This window comes from Equus caballus, chromosome 30, assembly GCF_041296265.1.
Source record: "Equus caballus isolate H_3958 breed thoroughbred chromosome 30, TB-T2T, whole genome shotgun sequence".
Taxonomy (NCBI): Eukaryota; Metazoa; Chordata; class Mammalia; order Perissodactyla; family Equidae; genus Equus; species Equus caballus.
The window spans coordinates 24,571,736-24,590,936 of NC_091713.1; the positions used below are offsets into that span (position 1 = coordinate 24,571,736).

At 38.6% G+C, this 19,201-nt stretch overlaps 1 protein-coding gene across 1 annotated transcript in view; it reads left to right on the forward strand.

Moving 5' to 3' along the window:
- USH2A (usherin) overlaps positions 1–19,201 on the forward strand; it is a 747,192-nt gene that overhangs the window by 390,943 nt on the left and 337,048 nt on the right. Inside the window, exons 33-34 of the mRNA XM_001915645.4 lie at positions 16,079–16,238; positions 17,549–17,720. Of these exons, the coding sequence (XP_001915680.3) occupies positions 16,079–16,238; positions 17,549–17,720 (332 nt within the window). The remainder of the gene's footprint in view (positions 1–16,078; positions 16,239–17,548; positions 17,721–19,201) is intronic.

The window sequence follows — 19,201 nt, forward strand, 5'->3', positions numbered from 1 at the left end:
AAACGTTAGTTTAGTAACGTAGTTGGGTGTGGTTCTCTACGAGTCCTTTTCAGAGCAAAGTGATTGTAGCTCTGCAAATCAGTTTGTAAGGATGGGACTGGAGGTTGGTTATGGTTAATTGCTCACCTGGCCAAAGACAAGCATGTTGCAAGTTAAGGTTTCTATGGGGAGCAGAAGAGTGATGATGTTCGGGCTAAAGAAAGCTCTGTTTTTATTAATTATAAGATCAGAATCAGGTTTTTCTGGAACCAAAAGGCTGAGCAAGCAATTGCAAAGCAAGAGCTACACAGTGGCAGAGATGAATGCAACCTGACATCGCACCTGCATTCTGGCATAGCTCATTGCTTTCCAGGAATCTCCGGAAAACACACCACCTCTTAGGTCAGCTGCCTAAAATGTGTTCTCACTGAACCATGAGCTAGCAGTGGTTCTCAAGGTGGAATACCAAATGACAGAAGGTATGGTCAGTAACTACCTAGATTGGGCCAACATTTTTAAACATCCAGGTGATGATCTGGGGGAAAGGTATGCAGAGAGGAGAGAGGAAAATCAGGACAAAGCTGTATTTTTCATTTACGAAATAATACCAGGAAATTATCAGAAAAAGAACTAGATAACACACCTTAGATAATAAAGTAAGAACTGCTTTTTAATCTTCTAATGGGAGAAACCAATAAGAAGATATAAATTCCTCAGTTTATACCAGGAGTTAAAAGAAAATCATTGCCTACTTATTGGTTCATTTTGTAAACTGAGATCAATGGATTTCTCTGAACAACAGCATGAAATCAATTGTAAAATAGCACATAATTCATGGCTGGTATTGTAAATTATAGTTTGCTTGACAGTAATCGGTGAGGTCCATGCACTGGGATGCATTTCCTCGTAACTCGTGTCGTCTGTTTTTCCCTTCCCACAACTCCCTGTGTTTGATCTTATGCAAATGACGCAATCAAGCAAATGGAAAACAAGATGTTGTTGCTAAGGGGCTCTGACTAACAGTGGTATTCAGGGTTCCCCCACCCTTCCTTTACTCTACTCTGGTTTGTGTCCATACCTGCAAATGTTTGAATCCGTTGATCCATTCCACTGCCCTTGAGGGACCTAACCACATCTGTGGAGGCATCCGTGTTACGAAATCAGTTGCGGTTAAGCAGGGAGCAGACAGTTATCATTACATCCCTCTTTGCTTTAAATTTTAAATTGATGGCTTTGTTCACGGCTTCACTCCCAAAATGCCTTAGTCCTATTTCCCCTGGAATGCTCTTCTTCACTTTTTTTTTGTTGACTCTGTTAAAAAAAATCTCATCTTCCATTTTTTCCTTTTTCACACAGCTACTCATTTCCTGCCACCTGGTGCTGCCTCCTCTTTTTCCTCTAATTTTCCTTTCCCTTTTTCTCACCATCCCCTCCCATTTCACCAAGGATTTCCCAGTCGGGCCACCTGCGCGTCTTTCTCTACCATGTATCGCTTCAGTCCTCGCCCCTTCTTTTCTTCGTGCCTCATTATTCAAAGGACACTAGTGACACTTCATCTTCTTATGGAAATACATTGAGAATGATCCACTTCGGGGTGGACAGTAAGGCATAAAAACGACTAGGAAGTCAAAAAAGCTATTTAATCAGGCTAACTTTATTTGTACTATTGAGTTTCTAGTTTTCGACTTTTCAGGATCAAAGGAAAATCCACAATTCCTCTTGTAACAAAGGCGTAGCAATCAGATTTCCCAACCAGGTAGGTGGCCTAACACATTATTTTTGTGTGTGAATTAATTTATCTTAAAAGTAAATTGGAAAAAACTTTAATTCTGCATAGATTTGAAAATCTTGACTGTGTAGTCATCGTAAGCATAAATGAAGTACCAGTTGAGCACGGAGCATTTATAAATCTCAGTCTGTGAGACATACACCTATAGCTCTATTTCTATGAAGGTCTGTATCTTTATTTCTGTAGCTCAGCTCGACATCTAACTTCACTCCCATACAATTTAGTCAATAGGAACTGAACGACAGTCCTCTCAGTGGTCTCCTTCCCTCCCTGGACACTGTGAAAGCTTCCACGGTCTTACATAGTTTCTTGGCATTTGGAGTGTGGCCACCATGGTGCTTTCCTCCTCTATGCAAAGGATCACTTCCATAAACACTTGGGAGATGGAAATCTTTGCAATGTTTTCTGTAGCCCCACCTGCCTACGTATACCAAGGTCTTTTCTTTTGCTGAGGTCTGTCGCCTCCTTGGGGCTCTACCTTGGAAACAGGCTTCGGGAACCCTCCTCCGGAGAGCTTGCACTTTTCTTTCTCCTTCTTTCTGTCTTTCTTCCGTCAATCTGGGAAATCTGAGGTGGAGGAGGGAAAGGATTATGCATGTCTTGTTTCTCCCAAACACTATATCTGAACCCTGAGTCCTCTCTCTTACCCTAGTGACTCTGTCCAGGAGGGTTCTCTTGCTCTTTCTGCTTCTTGACCAGTCACATTCTGTCTGATAGATAGTACTTATTTTATAGACAAATTCTGGATTTATAATTTGAGAGAAATTTAGGTTAGAATTTAAATGAGGGAAAGACGTGGGATCAGGAACAGGGAAGGGAGAAGCAAAAAAACAACAACGTAGGTTGATATGACAACCGTATTGATCTTGGTCCCCATGGCTCAGATATCAAGCATTATAGGGGTTCAGAGGAGAGAACTAGACCTGAGGGCTCCAATTTTCGACCCCACTCAGTTGCTCTAGAGAATTGACCAGACCGTGAAAGGAGAAAAAAGAAATCAGTGCAATGAAGGGAGAAACAAGGGAACAAGACAGCTATTGCTGAGGAATGCCAAGGGTCCAGTTTAAATTGGAGAACCTAAAATTATAGTAGACTCTTCAGTATGTTCAGCAATGTCTCTCAGTCACATCTTAGAGATGTAAGAGGTGTTAGAGAAATGAGATAATGAGATGTATCCAGAGCTAGGAATTGGGATAACAGATATAGAAGAGGACGGGAGAGGTGAAGAACTCTAGGGACCTGGAGAGTAGGGCTTTGAAATGGGTGATCAAAGATCATAGCAAGGAAAATGCAAATGTTGCCAATACTCTGGAAATAAGAAGATACTAAGAGACCAGACATTGTGCAGTTGCAAAGGAGTTATCGCATGGATGTGACAAGTTCAAGAGTTGGGAGGCTGCAAGTTTGTGATCAGAGGGCAGATTTTAGATTAAAAATCTTGGAAATAGTTTCAAAGATGATCAAGTAGTGCATATAACATGCTAAACGTTGAACAAATGAATTAGGGGTGAAGGGCATTCCATTTGAGGAAGTTAAAGCGAAGCCAGATTCAGAGATGAGTCATTATTGAGGATGTTGGAGTTGCCAAAAAAGGGATTATGAATGGAAAGAAAACTGAGCCAAGGTTGAAGTCATTGAAGAAAGGAGAAATATGACATAGGAGGTGTAATAGGTGTCAAATAAGTCTTGGGCATACATTTTCTTAAATAGTGAATTGATATTGGTAAACTACGGCTATCTTTTCTCCATGTGAAAATATATGTAATGTGAAAAATATATGTAATCAAAAAAATTTAAATCATCTATGTGCCTTCATTCTGAGAAAAGCACTGTTAATATTTTAGTATACCTTTATCTCCTGTTTTTTAATAAAGCATTTATGTTGGAGAGTTATATTTTGGCGTTCAGACAAGTACAACTTTGCCTTTTTCTTGTTTTTTAACAGTGACTCTCCTTCACTTCAGAGTTACAGACACCTCCATTGGTCTGACAATTGTATTCATTACATTCCTAGAGATTTTTAGATGTTATTTCTGAGAAAAAATTGGCAATCTGATTAATAGGCATTAAGGTCTTTCTCTGGTCTTGACCATTTATTTATTCAACAAATAAAACTATGCTAATTAGATATCACACCAATCCTGGAGATGCTGTGGTGAATATGATAGAAAATCTTTCTCTGCACCCAAGGACTTTATGATCTCCTGGGAGGGACATAAAGTCAAGACATAAATGACAAGGTAATTTATGAAATGTTTTGGTAATTATGATAAAGAACTAAACAAGACAATATGACAGAGAGTACCTGAGGACAATGGTGGCCATGCTGTTAGATTACTAAGAAAGACCACTCAAAGAGGATGAGCCTGAAGGATGAGAAAATTCAACCAAGTACATAGAAGGAGGAAAATAGATTTCAGTTAGAAGGAACAGCACCTGCAAAGGCCTGGAGGTGTGAGGTTGTAGTGTTAGAGGAACAGAAATATGTCTAGTGTATGGAAGGAATGAGGAGAAGTAAGCAGGTATTAAATCAAGTGATATCTCATTGACCATTAGATTTCATTTTACGAGCAATTGGGGGGGTCACTGCAGGGTGTTACTCTGGGGAATCAAAAGATCACTCTTGACTGATGATCTTGGGTCCTTCTTCACTGAGGAAATTGAAGCAGTTAGAAGCTAAATCCCATACACTCCCACCACCATCTATCTACCTACCAGCTTTTGTACTCACATAGTCTGTCTTCCTTCCTGTCACTATAGATTATCTATCCCTGCTCCTTCTAACTCCAAATCCTCCACCTTCATACTAGATTCCATTCTTTCATATATTCAAGGACAAAACTCCAGCAATCTCTTCTCTTTCATCTATTACAAATTGTGCCCTCTTTGTTGTATCATTCCCATCAGCGTACAACATAATTTTTATCTCATTTAAGTTATTCTTAAAACTATTCTCTGGACACTACCTACCTTCCATTTATTGTTTCATTTCTCTCCTTTCCTCCACAACAAAACTTCTTGAAAGAGTTGTTTATATTCTCTATCTCTATTTCCTCTTCTCTCCTTCCCTCATGAACCCACTTGAGTCAGGCTTTGATGCCCACAACTTCACCAATGTCCACACTTGCATGGTTACCAATATTGCAAAACCCAGTGGTTAATTTTTAGTCCTCATCTTATTTGACTTATTACCCTTAAAACATTTGCTTTCATTTGACTTCCAGGACATCATAATCTCATTGTTTCCCTCATACCTTACTGGTTGCTCTTTCTCTGTCTCCTTGGTTGATTTCTGCTCCTCTTCCTGACATCTTAAGGTTGGTATCCTAGAATTTGGGTCCTTAAACCTTTTATCTTTTCTGTCTCCACTCACTCTATTTGTGCGTCCATCTACTTTAAATACCATCTATATGAAAATGACTTCCCAAATTATGTCTCAAGCCAGACTTCTTCCTGGAATTCCAAACATGTATTCAAATTGTCTAATTGACATCTCCACTTGGTTCATCTAATTAACATCTCGAACTTGCCATGTCTAAAACATGAATTCTTTATCTTTTCCTTCAAATGCTGTTTTGTCTGAGATCTTCTTCAACCAAATTAATGATTACTTCATCCTTCCCTTGCTCAAGCCAAAAACCTTGGAGTCAACTTTGACTCCTATTTCTCACATACTACCCACAATGCACTGAGGAATCCTACTAGCTTTGTCTTTAAAACATCTAGATGTCAGAAAAATGGTGGCATAAGAATTTCTTGGTTTGTCCCACACCCCCCACCCATAAACAATTTGAACAGACATCCACATGTGAATTGGTTCACAAGAACCAAGGACTTCAGGTGAAGGATTATAGCACCAGAGTGAAGCACAGAACTAAGAAAAATACATTGAAGAGGGGAGGAGAGATTGATTCACATGACCCCCATCACCCCTCCCTCCAGCCCAGGCAGCCCAGCACAGACAGGCATATGCTCCTTGTGGGAGAAGGAGAGTGAACTGAGTGCCTGACTTCACTGAGGACCCCAGAGCCAGCCTGCTCCAGCACGAGGCTGACTCGTGAAGTCCTAGGTGGCTCCTTATGTGTTCTTGAAAACCCAGGCCCCAGACTCACCCTGGTACCTTCTGGCTCCAGCAGCCCTAGGTAACTTCTGCTATACCAGGCTCCTAGCAGATTCCCACAAACCCAAGCCTCCAGCTCACCCATGTGGCCACAGGCTCCAGTGGCTCCACGTGACCCCTGTGGCTCCAGGTGTCTTCCTTGTCTCCAGGCTCCCAGGGGGCCTCCAGGAAACCAGGCCACTGGCTCATCCAGGTTCCAGACAGCTCCATTGACCCCAGGTGGCTCCTGTGGTCCCAGGCAACTTCCATGGCACTAGGCTCCCAGTGGGCTCCTACACCCAGACTCCTATCCTGCCCCAGCATCAGGCCAGCCCTTGCAGCCCCAGTCTCAAGGCTGGCTCTGACAAATCCAGGCTCTTGGCCTGACTGAACACCAGACTGGATCCCGTAGACTCAACCTCCAGGCCAGCCCCCATGATCCCAGCTCCAGGTGGGCTCATACAAAACCAGGCTCCTGAACCATCCAAGTAGTGGACCAGCCCCAGAAGACCCAGATTCCAGGTTCACTCCTGTGGTCCTTGGTACCTGGTTGGGCCTTTTGGACTCAGGATCCAGGTCTGCATGGGCTGGCCCAGGCCCATCACCACAGACTCAAGCACCAGGTCCCACCCCAGTGGGGCCTCTTGTAGGCAGCGTATAGTTGGGTCTTGTTTTTTAATCCATCCTTCCTCTCTATGCCTCTTGAATGAATAATTTAATCCATTTACATTTAAAGTAATTATTGATAAAGACATACTAATGCCACCATATTAATTGTTTTATGGATGTTTTGTAGCTCCTTTGTGCCTTTCTTCCTCTTTTGTTGCCAACCCAAGTGGACCCAGACGCTAGGGTGGTCTTTGTGTAACCAAGCACCAGGCCTGTCCATCTGCTGAATCAGGCACCAGATCTGCCCAGCCAAGGACTCTAGCAGCAGGTCGGGCCATGAACATCATCGTACACCACCAGCCTACCCAGAATCTCTGACTGGACTGACTGGTGACAGGCTTTGTCTGTTGAAGCCAGTCTGTAAAGACTGAAAGAGGTGCCTACTTCCTCAAAAGTGGAATCATAAATGCAAGGTCACAAGGATCATGAATAATCAAGGAAATATGACACCACCAAAAGAAACTAATAAAACTCCATGACTGACCCTAAAGAAATGGAGATTCATGAACTGTCTAACCAAGAATTCAGGATAAGCCTCTTAAAGAAATTTAGTGAACTACAAAATAAACATAGATAAACAACTAAATGAAATTAGGAAAACAATGCATAAACAAAATGAGAAGTTCAACAAAACAATAGAAAACACTTTAAAAAAATCAGAAATCCTAAAGTCAAAGAATACAATGACTAACCAAAGAATTCAATAGTTTCAACAGCAGACTCAACCAAACAGAGGAAAGAATTAGTGAACTATTAGGTCATTTGAAATCATTCATTTGAAATCATTCAATCAGAGAAGCAAAAAGATAAAAGAATGAATAACGGTGAAGAAAGCCTACATGAATTATGAGATATCATTATAGGAACCAATTTATGCATCATTGGAATCCCAAAAGGAGAAGAGAGGGAGAAAGGAACAGACAGGTTATTTAAAGAAATAATGGCTGAGAACTTCCCAAATCTGGGGAGAGATTTAGACATCTAAGTTCATGAAGCTAATAGGTAACCCCAAAATTTCAACCTGAAACAATCTTTTCCAAGATGTCTAATAATAAAACTATCTAAAATCAAAGACAAAGAGAGGATTTTAGAAGTAACAAGAGAAAAACATTCCTCACATATAAGGGAGCCACCATAAGGCTATCAGTGGATTTATAAATAGAAACCTTGCAGGCAAAGAAAGAGTAGGATGATGTATTCAGAGCACTGAAAGAAAAAACTGCCAACCAAGAATACTTTACCTGACAAAATGGTCTTTCAGGAATGAAAGAGAGTTAAAGACTTGCCTAAACAAACAAAAGCTAAGAGAGTTTAATCATTACTAGACCTGCCTTACAAGAAATGCTCAAAGGAGTTCTTCAAGTTGAAAGAATGCTAATTAGTAACATGCAACCATATGAAAATATTAAACATACTGGTAAAATTAAGTATATAGTCAAATTCAGAATACTCTAATACTGTAATATTGTGGTGTGTTGATCACGTAACCCAAGTGTAAAGGACTTAAACTCAAAAGTTTTAAAAATAGCTATAGCTAGAATAATTTGTTAATGAGTACACAATATAAAAAAAGGTAAATTGTGACATCAAAGACATAAAATATAGTTGGGGGAGTAAAAGTGTAGAGATTTTGTATGCTATTGAAGTTAAATCATTATTATCTTAAAATAGATTATTATATCCACAAAATGTTTTATGTAAGCTTCATGGTAACCACAAAGCAAAAACTTACAGTTTTTGATAAGAAGGTAAGATGAAGGAAATCAAAGAATACCACTATGGAAAATCATCAATTCACAAAGAAAGGCAGCAAAAGAGGAAAAAAGGCAAAAGAGAACTACGAAACAGCCATAGAACAATTAATATAATGGCATTAGTTAATTCTTTATCTATCAATAATTACTTTAAATGTAAATAAATTAAATGGTCCAATCAAAGGGCATAGAGTGGCTGGATGGATGAAAATACAAGATTCAACTATATGCTGCCTACAAGATACTCACTTCAGCTTTAAGGATACTCTTAGACTGAAAGAGAAAAGATGGAAAAAGATATTCCATGCAAATGGAAACCAAGAGCGAGCAGGGGTAGCTATACTACTATCAGGCAAAATAGACTTTTAAGTCAAAAACAGTAACAAGAGAAAAAGAAGGTCATTATATAATGATAAATGGGTCAATACATCAAGAGGATATAATAATAATAATTATACATAAATATGCACCCAGCATCAGAACACCTAAACATATTAAGCAAATACTAACAAATCTGAAGAGAGAAATAGACAACTATACAATAACAGTAAGAGACTTAAATATTTCATTTTCAATAATGGATAGACCACCCAAACAGATAATCAATGAGGAAACAATGGACTTAAACTATACCTGAGGCCAAATGGACATAACAGACATATAGAGAATATTCCACACAACAGCAGCAGAATAGACATTTTCCTCAAGTGTACATTCTCCAAAACAAATCATATGTTAGGTCACAAAACAAGCCTTAGCAAATGTAAGAAGACTGAAATCATAACGAGTGTCTTTTCTGACCACAATGGTATGATATTAGAAATCAATAACAAAAGGAAAACTGGAAAATTCATAAATGTATGGAAGTTAAAAAACACACTCCTAGGGGCTGGTCTGGTGGCACCGTGGTTAAGTGCTCATGTTCCGCTTCGGCGGCCCGGGGTTCACTGGTTCAGATCCCGGGTATGGACATGGCACCACTTGGCAAAACATGCTGTGGTAGGCATCCCACATATAAAGTGGAGGAAGATGGGCACGGATGTTAGCTCACAGCCAGTCTTCCTCAGCAAAAAGAGGAGGATTGGCAGCAGATGTTAGCTCAGGGCTAATCTTCCTAAAAAAAAAAACAAAAACAAAACACTCCTGATCAACCATTGGGCCAAAGAAGAAATCAAATGGGAAATCAAAACATAACTTGAAACAAATGAAAATGGAAACACAACATAACAAATCTTATTGGATGCAGCAAAAGCAGTTGTAAGAGGGAAGTTTATTGTGATAAATGCCTACATTAAGAAAAAAGAAATATCACAAATAACCTAACTTTACACCTCAAAGTACTTGAAAAAGAAGAGCAAACTAAGCCAAGAGTTAACAGAAGGAAGGAAAGAACAAAGATCAGAGCAGAAAGAAATGAAATAGAGACGAGGAAAACAATATAAAAGATCAATGAAACTAAAAGCTGTTTTTTTGAAAAGATAAACAAAATTGACAAACCTTTAGCTAGACCAAGAAAACAAGAGAGCAGATTAAAATAAACAAAGCCAGAAATGAAAGAGGTGACGTAAGAAGCTGCTAGGAATAATTATATGCCAACAAATTGGATAATCTAGAAGAAATGGATAAATGAATCATTTAGAATCATGAAGAATCTGAATCATGAAGAAATGGAAACTTTGAACAGACCAAGAACAAGTAAGGAGATTGAAAGTGTAATCAAAAACATCCCAACAAAGAAAAGCTTAGGAACTAGGGTTTCACTGGTGAATTCTACCAGATATTTCAAGAAGAGAATTAACACCAATCTTACTCAAACTCTTCCAAAAAGTTGAAGAGGAGGGAATACTTCGAAACTCATGTTACAAGGCCAGCAGTACCCTGATAACAAAGCCTGATAGGGACACTGCAAGAAAAGAAAACTACAGACCAGCATCCCTGATGAATAGAGATGCAAAAATTCTCAACAAAATATTAGCAAACCAAATTCAACAGCACATTAATCCCTGAGATGCAAGACTGGTTCAACATTTGCAAATCAATAAATGTTAGGCAACACATTAATAGAATAAAAGATAAAATTCAAATGATCATCTCAATAGATGCAGAAAAAGCATTTGATAGAATTCGTCTTTTTATGATAAAACTCTCTCAACAAATAGGCTATAGAAGGAACATTTCTCAGCATAATAAATGATATATATGACAAGCCCATACCTAACATCACACTGAAAGGTGAAAACTGGAAGCTTTTTCTCTAAGATGAAGAATAAGACAAGGATGTCCACTCTCACCAGTTTTATTCAATATAGTACTGAGAGTCCCTGACAAAGCAATTAGGCAAGAAAAAGAAATAATAGGCATCCAAATTGGAAAGGAAGAAGTAAAATTGTCTCAATTTGCAGATGACATGATATTATATATAAAAAACCCTGAGGATTCCACCAAAAAACTATTCGAACTGATGAACAAATTCAGTAACATTGCAGGACACAAAATCAACATAGAAAAATCAGCTGTGTTTTTATATATTAGCAATGGACTGTCTGAAAAAGAAATAAAGAAAACAATTCCACTTACAATAGCATACAAATAATAAAATACTCCTTAACCAAGAAGGTGAAAGATCTGTACACTGAAAATTACAAGACATTGGTGAAAGAAAGTGAAGAAAACATAAATAAATGAAAAGATATCCTGTGTTCATGCACCAGAAGAATTAATATTGTTAAAACATCCATACTACCCAAAACCATCTGTAGACACAATGCAATTGCTATCAAAATTCCAATGGCAGTTTTCACAGAAATAAACAAAAAAATCCTAAAATTCATACAGAATCTAAAAAGACCCTGAATAGTCAAAGCAATCCTGAGAAAGAAGGTACTTTATTACAAAACTATAGCAATCAAAATAGTATGGTATTATCATAAAAACAGACATAGAGACCAATGGAACAGAATCAGGCCCAGAAATAAACCCATGCATATACAGCATACTAATATTTGACAAGGGAGGAAAAAATACTCAATGGGGAAAGAATAGTCTCTTTAATAAATGATCTTGAGAAAACTGGATATTTAAAAGCGAAAGAATGAAATTGGACTCCTGTTGTACACCACTCACAAAAGTTAACTCAAAATGGGTTAGAGACTTAAATATAAGATCTCAAACTGTAAAACTACTAGAAGAAAACCTAGGGAAAATGCTTCTTGACATTGGTCTTGGCAACAATTTTTTGAAGATGACACCAAATGTGCAAGCAAAAATAAGCAAGTGGGACCATATCAAACTAAAAAGCTCCTGCACAGCAAAAGAAACAATCAGCAAAATGAAAATGGAACGAATGGAATGGGAGAAAACATTTGCACACCATCTACCTCATAAGGGGTTAATATCCAAAATATGTAAGGAACTCATATAACTCAACAGCAAAAACCAAACAAAGAATCTGATCCAAAAATGGGAAAAGGACTTGAATAGACATTTTTCCAAAGAAGGCACATACAAATTGCCAACAGGAACATGAAGACATGCTCAATATCATTAACCAACAGGGAAATGAAAATCAAAACCACAATGGGATTTCACTTCACACCTGTTAGAACAGCTACTATCAAAAAGAGAGTTTTATTGAGATATAATTAACATGCAGCATTGTCTAAGGTTAACGTGTACAGCATAACGACTTGACATATATATTGTGAAATGGTTATAACAGTAAGTTTAGTTAACATCTCTGACTGTTGCCTTTTAAAATTACCCAGCACTTGGGGCTGGCCCCGTGGCCGAGTGGTTAAGTTCGCACGCTCCGCTGCAGGCGGCCCAGTGTTTCGTCGGTTCGAATCCTGGGCGCGGACATGGCACTGCTCGTCAGACCACGCTGAGGCAGCGTCCCACATGCCACAACTAGAGGAACCCACAACGAAGAATACACAACTATGTACCGGGGGGCTTTGGGGAGAAAAAGGAAAAAATAAAATCTTTAAAAAAAAAAAAAAATTACCCAGCACTCCTGATTCTTCTTGCTCTATGTTTTCTGCAGTGCTTTTCACATTATATGGCACTTATATCGTTAAACCATGTTAGACATCCAGTTTGAAACCATACTGTCTCATGGGTGGCCCCATGGTCGAGTGGTTAAGTTCGCGTGCCCTGCTTTTGTGGCCCGGGGTTTCGCTGGTTCGGATCCTGGGCGCGGACATGGTGCCACTCATCAAGCCATGCTGGGATAGCATCCCACATAGCAGAGCCAGAGGCACTCACAACTAGAATATATACAACTAGGTACCGGGGGGCTTTGGGCAGAAGAAGAAGAAGAAGAAGAAGAAAAAAGATTGCAACAGATGTTAGCTCAGGTGCCAATCTTTAAAAAAACAAAAACAAAAACAAAAACCATGCTGTCTCCTAAAATGAGACACCTTTCTCACCCATCAACTTCACGATACCTTCAATAGTCTAGGGGTAGACCCTGACTATAAATGGAGGACTTGACATTTTCTGTTTCAATCCTGGCTCACCAGTCATACTGGCCCTCTCAAGCAGCAAACCTTTCTTTTTTTTTTTTTTTGAGGAAGATTAGCCCTGAGCTAACATCTGCCGCAAATCCCCCTCTTTTTGCTGAGGAAGACTGGCCCTGAGCTGACATCCATGCCCATCTTCCTCTACTTTATATGTGGGACACCTGCCACAGCATGGCTTGACAAGCGGGGCCATGTCCACACCGGGTATCCGAACCGGTGAACCCCAGGCCGCCAAAGCAGAACATGCGCACTTAACCGCTGTGCCACCAGGCCGGCCCCAACAACAAACCTTTCTAAGCACACTCACTTCCTCATCCCAGTCTCCCTGAGTCCCAACCATCACAGAAATGGATGCTTCTCAACCCACGGAGTTGGAGATTTTGTCACAGAAGAATCCAGGCACAGACAGTAACCCAGGAACTAATTGCTACAGATGCTACTGCCATCTGAGGCAGATATTCTCAGTGAGTTTAGGAGTTAGGTGATTGAGCTTGGCTTCAAAGAGTGGAGGCTGTAGTATGAAGGGGAGTGGGGCATTCTGTGGAAAGGAGGTACTGTGATATGGTGATTCTGTGATGATGCAGTCTGATGCCAGGAGCTTAAGACGACTAAGCATTCCCAGATATGCTAGTCTATCCCAGGACTCATATACAAGCAAGTATTGGGCCACCTTTGAATGGTATGACATCTCCACACCTACAAACTGGGTAGCCAAATGTCTACCTCAACAGGCTATAACGTAAGAAAGCAAGAAAAATTGCCCCCCTGCAAAGAGTTCATTGGCCAGAGAACATTGTAGCATCCAGTCTCGTTTGCAGCTGACCAAGACAATGTGGTTAGGACTAGGAGAGGTACTCGTGCAAAATATTCTAAAGTCACTCAGACTTGACCACGTGGAATACAATTTCTGACTGTGGCATGTTCTTTCAGAAAAGTTAGATGTCTTCTCATGTTCAAATAGTACAGCTTTCTCCTAATCGTGCTGACTTACCCATGAGGGGTTCCTCCTTTCCTCTAGGTTCTGTGTCCCCCTTGGTTTTGCTCCTGAAGCTAGACTTACAGTCAAATCCCCAGCATCCCCTTCCTTGGGAATGCAAGGAATTCAGACACATGGGAGAAACTATAAGGTCACCAAGTGCCTGAGAATCAGAAAGAGAAGATGAACAGATCACGGGAATGGCAGAAATACTATGTTAGCATATTAACACTTTAGAATTTCAGCCAAGACTGGGCCTGCGTCTAGGAGCTGCTCTTTGCATAACGTTTTCCCACAGTAAATAATAGTTTACTCTCTTTGTAGCATCTAAGGCCACTGCTCTCATGATTTTTAGCTTCATAGGTTCCATAGAATGTTGGTCCAAATAAAGGCACCCCAGTTATGTCTGACTTGTGCACACATAGCGCAACTGTTCTTGCCATCACTCAGCAGTCGCAGGCAATGCCATGCTGTTTTAACACTGACTTCAAAGTGTCCTTGCAACATATCTTCTGACTACATTGCTTGGGGGTGCCCCACCTTGACTTGGTACCGTTGAGTACCTCTAATATAAAGTTGTGAAGAAAATAAGGCTTAATCGAAAGCATTGTGTCAGGGGCCAGCCCCGTGGCCCAGTGGTTAAGTTTGCACACTGCTTCAGCAGCCCAGGGTTTCGCTGTTCGCTGGGCGCGGACATGGCACCACTCATCAGGTCATGAGGTGGTGTCCCATATAGCACAACAAGAGGCATTCACAATTAGGATATACAACTATGTACCTGGGGGCTTTGGGGAGAAGGAAAAAAAAAAAAAGAAAGATTGGCAACATGGCAACAGATGTTAGCACAGATGCCAATCTTTAAAAAAAAAAAGAAAAAAGCATTGTGTCTCTTCTTGATAATCACTTTTTGTTCTAGAGGGACTATATTTAGTGTAAATTTTTTTTGTTGCCTTTCTTCTGATGACCTACGTGTTTAACCAATTGATTATATTTTGCATGAAAATCAAAATGTTCTTCTCCTGGTTTACTTTTGCTATCAGTGCAATGCGAAATCTATTTCCCTGAATTAGGTTGCATTTCATTAATCTTTTAAACATGAAATTGTAATGGTTCAAGGTTAATGAGATTTAAGAATATGTTACTTAAATTGTGACTGACTTATTTCAAAATATTCCAGAAAATGATGATTATTTTTAGGAGTATAAAAGTATGACTGATGTTTAAATCTTGGGCAAAGTTGACTGAACTTTGGCTAGATTCATTCAACAAAGTAATTATTGAGTACCTTTATAAATGAAGTGTTCAGGGTATTTTGGAATTGAATTAGTAAATTACAGATTAGTTTGTTCCAATGCAAAGGAATATGGAATCCGTTATAAAGATAGACAGGTATAAAGTGGAAAAGTTCAGAGGAGAGAGAGATGATTGGCTGGCGAGGGAACCATCCCACTCTCTCAGTCATCTTTCATACCTAGCTCAACTGTATCCAGACCATCTCATTCATTAATTCTTTATTGCTTTATTCAAACTCATATATTCACAATCTACAATGTGCCAGACATTGTGCCAGATACTGAAGATGCAAAATGAATCTAGTACCATTCCTTCCTTTACAGTGTTTAGTCTAATGGATCAGATAGCCATGTAAACAAATCGTTATGGCACAGTGTTGTAAGTGTTAAAGTTTAGTCCAAATACCTTGGGAGAAAAAAGAGAGAATTGTAGCTCCATCTGGTGCCAGGGGTCCTCGCAGGATGTGTTAGGGACATCTTAAGAAAGAAACAGGCATTTGCACTGAGCCTAGACAATTTCAAGGTCAAATAACAGTTGGTCAGGTGGACAGGAGAAGAAACGAATTCGGCAAAAAGAATTACAAGTGCAAAGTCATTGTTACAGGCTATTTATTTGCATTTCAAAAGCAATTCCTGTTGTCTTCAAATATGTTTTAAAAATAATTTAAATGTCTCATTTATTTTTTAACAGAGCCATTGAACTAACTCTAAACTCAGAAAATGATTTACCTGGTCACGATATTCAAGAAGAACAGTCAAATTGTTCAAATGAAAAACTTAAACCAAGAGTTTGACTGACACTTGTCTATTTGAAAATAACCATAGTATATTTAAAGGATGAAACAGCCTATATTTTATTGCTATTGATTTTTACAGCTATCGATTCTTATTTTAAGCTCTACTTTAATAGTTCTCAGAGGTCAGAATGTAGAGGAGGAGTAAAATCTCCTGAATAAAAAGTACGATGGTAAATAAATTCTTATTTCCCCCCACCCCCTAGATTTAGCAGTATTTACGCCCCACCAGTTTCTGCTCAGCGCTTGCACAAGTGTGGGATGCACAAACAGTTCCCTGGTCATACTGTACACGGCACAGCTGCCACCACAACACGTGGATTCCCCGATCCTGACTGTCCTGGATTCTAGAACTATATACGTACAGTAAGTAGAAATGTTGTCTCTGTCACACGCTGGTTCACGCAAGAGTCCCAGTGAGTTCAATCAAGGGAAGGGTTTGTGACATAAAATTAATTTTATTGTGATTAAATGCATAGAAGTGATTAGTTCAGTGGTTCTGAGAACCTTTGATTATCACTTGCCAACTTAATTTCCATTTTGCCTTTATGCAATCAAGCTGAGCTACATATGCACACAGATTCCGGGCAAATGTCAATACAAGAAAAACTGACCACTTACATGACTGCCTTGGGCTTTTCATATGTGAGGCATTATTTGTAGTGATCTGAAATAAGAAAATATATATCAATAGATAGATTTTTTTCCTTTTTGAGTATAAACTAGGACCTTCTTGTTACCTGCGGTTGAAGTCAGAAAGGAACTTTCACATATGGGCATATTCAGATTATTTTTGATATTAGAGATTCTGGCCCATTTCCTAGTACATGAGGTACAAAGTGTGTTGTAATACTGAATTAAAGCTTAATAAACCTCTCTTACCACCAATTACTACTTGTTTACATTTATCTCTCTTGGTCTCGGTTTTCTCATCTGTTAAAGAAGAGTTTGGATTGAATAAATAAGGATATTCGTTAATGCTGAAAGACATTATGATTCATATTCCATTGTTCCAAGCCTAAACTTTTCTCTTGGCTTTATTTCCTAAGATTTCCCACTGCTCTAAGTATTTCTCCATTTACCAATCTCCTGTCTATTCCATGACTTGTCCTGCTCATTCCCATGGAGACGTTGTAACCTTCATCTGGAACATTCTCTACTTCTCCTTTTCCCTCCCAAATCCAATCCTACTGTTAAGAATAAAATCTTATGTATCTAAGTAATGTCATCTCGTTCAGGAAGTCTTAATTATTTAAGCCCTTCCAATCCTCAACTTCTCCATATCCTGTAGTTACTTACTAACTTTATATTAGATTGCTGGATTTTTCAAGACTATTATGTTATTCTCTCTCATTTCTTAAAAGTTCTCAGATGTTCTCTTAATTTTTCTTCTATGACTTAAGTTCAAAATCTAGTACTCACACGTGCATTTTTGTGTTATTAGTGAATTAAAATCATAAGTAACTAGAAGGCAGGCACTATGTCATTATTTTTTTATGCCACTAGAATACACATTTAATAACTATTTGAGTTCTTTAAGGTAAATCTCTTTTGAGTCTTCAGTGTGTTATTTTCAGTGGCGTAAATCCAAGTTCACGTGTCCTTTAAAAATCCTGCACTTCTCAGTTTTGATTTGAATGAATGATGATGATAGCACTCTATTTTTCCATTCCCAGGTGGAAACAACCAAGAAAAGTAAATGGAGTTCTGGAGCGCTATATATTATATATTTCAAATCACACGCACGATTTTACAATTTGGGATGTCATCTATAACAGCACAGAACTTTTCCAGGATCACACGCTACACTACCTTTTCCCTGGTACTAAATATCTCATCAAGCTGGGAGTAAGTTCACTTTACTTCTGTCGCTTTCTCTGTCCCCATCCTTTGTCTCATTGCTTCCCTTTCCTCCACCCCATCTTCTCTCCCTCCCTCACTTAAAAAAAAAGCTCGTGTATTGCTATTTACACTGAAAATTCGCTTCATATCCTAAATGTGAATTCTGTTGATCTAATACCTACATATTTATTTCATATTATGCAAAATGATAGAATAACAATCTGAGTCAGTAGATTTCCCCAAATCTAATTTGGGATTATCAGAAATTACTTCTTTTTTATTATTTGTAGAATGCCATAATTGCTGATGGCTTTTTCTATAATGCTTAGATTAATAAGGTTATTTCCCTATGGAGCTTGTATTCATTTGAAAAACAATGCACAGTATGAAAATTTAGCTCCTATATTTTTAAATGAAAGTTTAAATGACCCCCAAATATTCTTGATTGTTATTATATTCTGGTTTACATTACGCTTCTATCTCAAAAGAACAGTCACTTAATAAAACCCTAGAATCAACATAGTTTAGAGGTTTCTTTAGACAGACAATAGCATTTTTTCATGCAAAATAGCACTTTTATACGAAGGTCTTTTAAAAGACCTTGATATTACGGTGGAATTTATACTCAATAGTTCCTTTTGTTTTTTGATGAAATATAATCTTTTTTAAGTTTAATAGCACATCTGAAAATAACTGAATATAAACATGAGATTGTCCCTATTTGTTTTAAACACACTCTTCATTTTATAGCAATACCTATATAAGGATATTTGCTTTGATAAATGCCATAGAAAATATTCTGCTCTTGATTATGAATAAATTTACATTTATGTAGACACTGTGTATGCATTCATTTTACTTAGCATGCTCTTGAATGCTCTAAATATTATACCACGAGAAAATAAACTACATTCAACTATTGCTAACTGTCTGACCTGACACCACAAAACAAGGGCAATCAGACAATGCTAGAAATCCTGTTCCCAGCTGACTCCATGTGCCTAGGTGTTCTGCACACAGACGGGTTTATGAAACAGCATCTTTGATTACTTAGTTTTATGACCCAAGAAGTAAGAAGTGTCTTAACTTGATTTTAAAAAGCAAATACAGAAATCCACACTCTTCAAATAGTGGTAATATCAAAATCAAGACATGTCTCTATTGGGTGGAAGCATACAAAATTCAACAGAAATTGCTGTGTCTTGGTTTTTAGCAGAAGGGGGAAGATGACATGAAGCCAAGTTCTACTCTGAAGGCCACTTTTAGGATATGTTGTGTAGTTAATCAAAGTCCTCCTCAACCTCCTATGTTTTATAAATCTGTAATACATTGAAAAGTAAATACCGCTAGATTGGGAGCCCATTTCCCTGAGTATTAATTCAGATTTTATGACTAAGTGTGTGACCTAAGGCAAATTCACTTAACTGCACTGAGTTTTATGTTCTTCAAGCCTAAAATTGGGATTTTGAACTAAATGTTTTTTGGGG